General features: G+C 59.0%; 1 protein-coding gene across 1 annotated transcript; it reads left to right on the forward strand.

The window, feature by feature from the left end:
- Positions 1-350: 350 nt before the first annotated feature.
- On the forward strand, positions 351-4,057 carry NCDN (neurochondrin). Its single transcript, XM_027900035.1, has 6 exons — positions 351-556; positions 925-1,911; positions 2,056-2,282; positions 2,455-2,679; positions 2,906-3,048; positions 3,350-4,057. Exons 1-6 carry the CDS (start codon positions 455-457, stop codon positions 3,784-3,786), a joined length of 2,121 nt encoding a protein of 706 aa, XP_027755836.1. The 5' UTR covers positions 351-454; the 3' UTR covers positions 3,787-4,057.
- Positions 4,058-5,081: the final 1,024 nt, after the last annotated feature.

Below are 5,081 nucleotides of genomic sequence, written 5' to 3' on the forward strand. Positions count from 1 at the left end.
GGCCTCCCTCCCCGCGGCCATGGCAGCGCCAGCGCACCCTCACCCGGAAGCTGAACCGCCGCGGCAGCGCGGCCGGGCCTGGCCGTGCGGGAGCAGCGCGGGGGGCAGTGCCGGGGCCGGGCAGCCGCCGGGACCGCCGCTCGCTCCCCCGCCGCCCTCCCCGCCGGCCCCGGTGACACCGGGCGGGGCGGGCGCGGCGGCCGCGCAGCCACAGGTGATTTGCCCGCAGTTGGGCCGCGGAGGCGGCGGCTTCGGGCGCCGCCCAACAAGGCGGCCGGCGGTTGGCCCGCGGCGCGGGGGCGGCGCGCGGATTGGCTGGAGGGGCCGCGCGCGGCCGCGGGAGGGGCGCCGGGAGGGGAAGGGCTGAGGGGAAGGGCTGAGGGGAGGGGAAGGGCTGAGGGGAGGCTGCCGGGGTTTTTCCCCATTCCCGTCCTTCAGCCGCTGCTTCCCCGCCATGGCCTCGGACTCCGGGGACGGGCACGCCACGCTGAAGCGGTGCCTCGGTGTGCTCAGGGACGCGAGGAACGACAGCGAGCACTTCGCGGCGCTGCTCCTGGTGAGGGACCGCGGCGTCTCCTCGGGGGCGGGCAGAGGGGAGGCCGGATCCCCCGCTGGACACGGGAGTGCCCGGGAGACGCGGGCGGGTGGGGATCGGGAGATCTGAGCAAGCTGCATCAGTGCCTTGGGGTTCCCAGAGCAAGGCGAGGGAGCCTGGCCTTGACCTGAATGTGTGGAGGGTGGTCAGTGCTGTCACATTGGAACCCCCCGGCAAACCCCTGGATCAGCGCCTGGACCAAGTGTCCACTCAGTGGGTGCTTCCCTGTCCTAATTAAAGCTGTTCAGGCTTCTGATTTGCCCATCCAGTCCTGTAAAGGTAGCAAACCCTCCTGCTATTCTCGCTCTCACCTCTGTTTTGCCTCGCAGGTGACCAAAGCGGTCAGGGCCGGGGAGGTGGATGCCAAGACCCGCCGGCAGATCTTCGATGCCATCGGATTCACATTCCCAACCCGGCTGCTGATCTCGGGGCAGCCCCCACCCGGCTGCCCCCCGCACACCTTCCGCGCCCTCGGCCTCACGCTGCTCGCCTGCTTCTGCACCGACCCGGAGCTGGCCGGGCACTCCCAGGTCCTCAACAAAATCCCCACCTTCAACGAGGTCCTGCTTTCCCCCTGTCCCCCTGACTGCACATCCATGGTGGACGATGTGTACCAGTGCCTGAGCGCTGTCCTGGCCACGGCCAGGGGCCCCAGGGAGCTGGTTGCCAAAGGGACGGTGTCTGCCCTGTGCCAGGCCTACCTGAGCGGCGGCCACGGCTCTGACCGTGCCCTGACGCTGCTCCTGGGGCTGTTGGCCGTAGCAGAGGCCAGGTGCTGGCAGAGGGATGCTGCACAGCTCCTGGCCGTGCTCAGCAAGCTCTCCAGTGACTTCCTCAAGGCTGAGGACATGACCAAGTTTGAGCTGTGCGAGGTTCTGCCTCACTTCATCCCCCTGTCAGCTCCACTCACGCGGGACTCGCAGGGCTCCGAGTGCCTCCACAGGGTGTACAAAGGGCTGGCTGACATTTTGGGCAGCAAACTCAGCCAGTCGCAGCGGGACCCCGCGCTGAAGCTCGCAGCCGGCCTCGTTCAGGCCTGTGGGGCAGAGTGGATCCCAGCAGGGAGTGCTGGCAGCAAGTTCCTGGCCTTGCTGGTGAACCTGGCTTGTGTGGAGGTCCGCCTGACCCTGGAGGAGCCAGATCCCGTGGAGCTGGAGGGCAAGAAAGAAGTGGTGACAGCCTGCTATGTCCTTATGGAGATGGGGATCCAGGAGTGCCTGAGGGAAGAGAACCCGCTGCTGGACGAGGTGCAAAAAGTGCAGCTCATGAGGATTATGGAGGAGGCATTTGGAGCTGTAATATTCTACCTGAGACAGGTAATGCAGGACTTCGAATGAAAATCAGGTTTTGGGGTGTCTCTGCAGAGAGCCAAATGTGCCTCTTGGCCCACTGTGGCTTCCAGACCTGTGGTAGTTCGATGCACAGTGGCCCTCAAGTGTCACTTTGCTTTCTTCATGCAGGTTAAACAGGAGGATCTACAAGATCCTTTCATATTTGCTTCTGTCCGAGTCCTTGGAGCCTGGATGGCAGAAGAAACATCGTCCCTCAAGCAGGAAATCTGTGAGCTCTTGCCCTTCCTTGTTCATTATGCCAGGAAGCTTTTCAAGGAGGGCAGCCCAGCTGTGAGTCTTCCCCAGGCAGAGCTGGGCAGCACCGAGGGCCCTGCCTTACCCCAGGATGCTCTGAGGTGAGTATTTTAAGCACAGAGCTGCTGCATTTCAGCACAGCCCTGTCAAATATTTTGCTCTTTTCCATTCTCCCCTCAGTGCTGATTCCATGGGGATTTTTACCCCCGATGGATATAAATGCAGGGCTTAGACCCATTCTACCTCATGCTTCCAACTTCTTTCCCCTTCCAGGTTTCTGCTACCTGGTTTTTGCCATTTGACAGCAGAGGACAGGCCCCGGGCCATCCTGGTCTCCCAAGGGGCACCAGCACTGCTGTGTGAGTACTTCCTCCATCAGTGGGAGGTTCTGAGCTCCGAGCCCACGGCCCCAGCACCCCTGACGAGCACTGAGATGAGCCTGCAGACCCTGTGTGGCATTTTCCTCAACCTGGTGGTGACTGCTCCAGACCTGGTCAGGTAACAGAGCTGTGGGGAGGAACTGAGCTCTGAGGTTGGCAGTGGGAAGAAAAAGGAGGGTGCCTTGTGCAGTGTGCTCGAGGATCTGTTAACACACCACGCTGAAAAGGGATGTTCCTTTCTCAACCCCGGTTTCATTACGTTTTTGATGCTGCGTTTAACCTTGACATTTTCAGGTGCTTCTGGCTCTGCTCAGGAAATGTCTTGGGGTTTGTGTTCTCTCTAGGCAAGACAAAGCCTTTTCCTCCTTGCTGGATGTGTTGCTGAAGTCTCTCCCACTTCTGCTGCCCCAGGAACATCACCTGGTTCTGGCGGCGAACGTTGCCACTCTGGGGCTGATGCTGGCCAGGATCCTCTCAGACTCAGCAGGTAAGAGGAGCTCCCACTGGCAAAGCCCACGTTGCTCTGCACAGGTGGGTGGCCTGGAGAAAGAAAATAGAAGGGAAACTGGTCCAGTTTATCACTGGAAAAGTGAGAAACCAAAAATCTGGGGGAGCAAGGAACATGCAGAACATTCGGCAGGCTGATGTGCTGGGATTAAGAGATATCTAGGGCAGGAGGATGTTGTCCTGCTCTCCCTGGAAGCCCTGCTGCACACAGACCCACCACAGGGCCCCCCTTTGACTGAGCAAGTTCTGTGTTGAGTCACTAATTCCCTTTTTTCTCCCAGCCCTTCAGGGAACACAGTCTGCCAAGGAGTTTTTCGGAGCCACCCTTCGGTTCCTCTCGCAGGCCCACACGGCCCAGGCAGACCCTGGCAGTGACAGCCTGGCCCTGGCCGTGTCTCCTGCCTACAGGGGTGCCTGGGATGACATCCAGGAGCTGTGGTTCCTGGGAATGCAGGCCCTGGCCGGCTGCATCCCGCTGTTCCCCTGGCTGCCTCCGGCCGTGCTGCGGGCGCGCTGGCTGGAAGGGCTCTCGGAGCTGCTGTCCCGTGTCTCTCCAGCCTCCCTGGATTTTGAGCTCATCACTGCGTTCCAGGGAGTGCTGGTGGCGCTGGCCAGAGCCAGTGAGCCCTGCAGGGATGTGATCCTGGCCCACCATGGCACGGAGTGGGCCAACCTGTACGGAATGGCAGCTCTGGAACAGTGTCTGGTCAAGCAGTGAGGAGCCACCAGCACCCTGGGTGGGAAATGAAGTCAGACACCTGCACCACTTCTGTGCCAGGTGGGCACAAAGAGACCCATTTCACTGACCAAAAACTGGAGTCATGCAGCAGAGCCTGGCAGGATTGGCCCTGTCCACACTCCACACCCTGGTGTGCAGAACTGCTGCTGCCTCGGAACATTTCACCCCTGCTTGACCTGCTGTCAGGATTTCTCTGTAAAAACAACCTGTTTTGTTATTAAAGATATTTTCTGGTGCTTTGTTTTTCAAACTCCTCAGTGCTGGGATTTCTTTCTGCCCCAGGCCCTGACAGGTTGCTGCTCCCATTAACATTGTCACAGTTTTGTCACAGTAAGCCCTGCAGGTTGTCACCTTATTTTCTGTTGGTCCTGCACATGTTAGTAACTTGGAACTACACACAGAGCCCTACAAAATCCAGAAAAGGGAAAAGCTTCAATATTTAGTGATAGCAGTGAGAATAACTCCCTGTAACTTGAAGATGTCATGCTGCAGGATGACTCCCACCATTCATATCCACCACTGATACCATCATTCCAAATTCACACCTAGAAAACCTTCCCAGCACCACTTGCTTTGCCTCTTTTGCCCCGTAAAACACCTGCACAAAGCACATCCATGGGGATTTGTATTTGCTCACTCTCGCTACCAGGATGGGATGTACAGGGGGAATTTCCACTCTTGCAAGGTCAGGGGTTCAATCTGTAAAGGGGGTTCCACCCACCTTGGCTCTTTTTGGGGTGTGAAAGTAGAAATGAGTGAATTCCCCCTCACTCCCCTCAGACCAAGGAAGACATTGTATTACTGAAGAGAAAGGCCTCGTGTACCATGGAGTAAATCAATTTGCAGCCTGGGCTGCCAGCTCCCGGGTTCTCTGTAATCCCGAGGATAATCCCAGAAGGAGCAGCCAGGCCGGGTGGCTGGCACGGCTGGCTCCATCCAAGCAGAGCTCCCTGCTCCCACTTTTCCACCAGGTGTCAGCCGAGGAGTTCTCTGGGAGCTGCAGCCTCGCCGGGACCGGCTCTGCTGCCAGCCTAAGGCGTTGATCAGAACTCCTCCCGGGGAGCTGTGGAATTGTCTGATCAAGGGAAAATCAGGCGAGGAGCTGCCTCAAACTGAGGGCTGGCTCTGGCTCTGTTCCTGCTTTACTCCATGTTTTTGTGTCGTTGCTTTATGAGAGCAAGTGCCTCACACAACTAGAGAGGAGGCTGTTGCTCAAGGAAAGTATCTTCCTCACCTTCCCAGCTCAGCCCTGACCAGTCAGCACAAGCTGGGAC

The sequence above is a fragment of the Empidonax traillii genome, unplaced genomic scaffold, assembly GCF_003031625.1.
Source record: "Empidonax traillii isolate 1590-97213 ecotype Southwest subspecies unplaced genomic scaffold, ASM303162v1 scaffold700:size438121, whole genome shotgun sequence".
Classification (NCBI taxonomy): domain Eukaryota; kingdom Metazoa; phylum Chordata; class Aves; order Passeriformes; family Tyrannidae; genus Empidonax; species Empidonax traillii.

Coding starts and splice junctions, on each gene's coding strand:
- NCDN (XM_027900035.1), top strand. CDS start 455: ATGGCCTCGGACTCCGGGGACGGGCACGCCACGCTGAAGCGGTGCCTC. Junction 2,680..2,905: donor ACTGCTCCAGACCTGGTCAG/GTAACAGAGCTG, acceptor TGTTCTCTCTAG/GCAAGACAAAGCCTTTTCCT. Junction 3,049..3,349: donor GATCCTCTCAGACTCAGCAG/GTAAGAGGAGCT, acceptor TTTTTCTCCCAG/CCCTTCAGGGAACACAGTCT.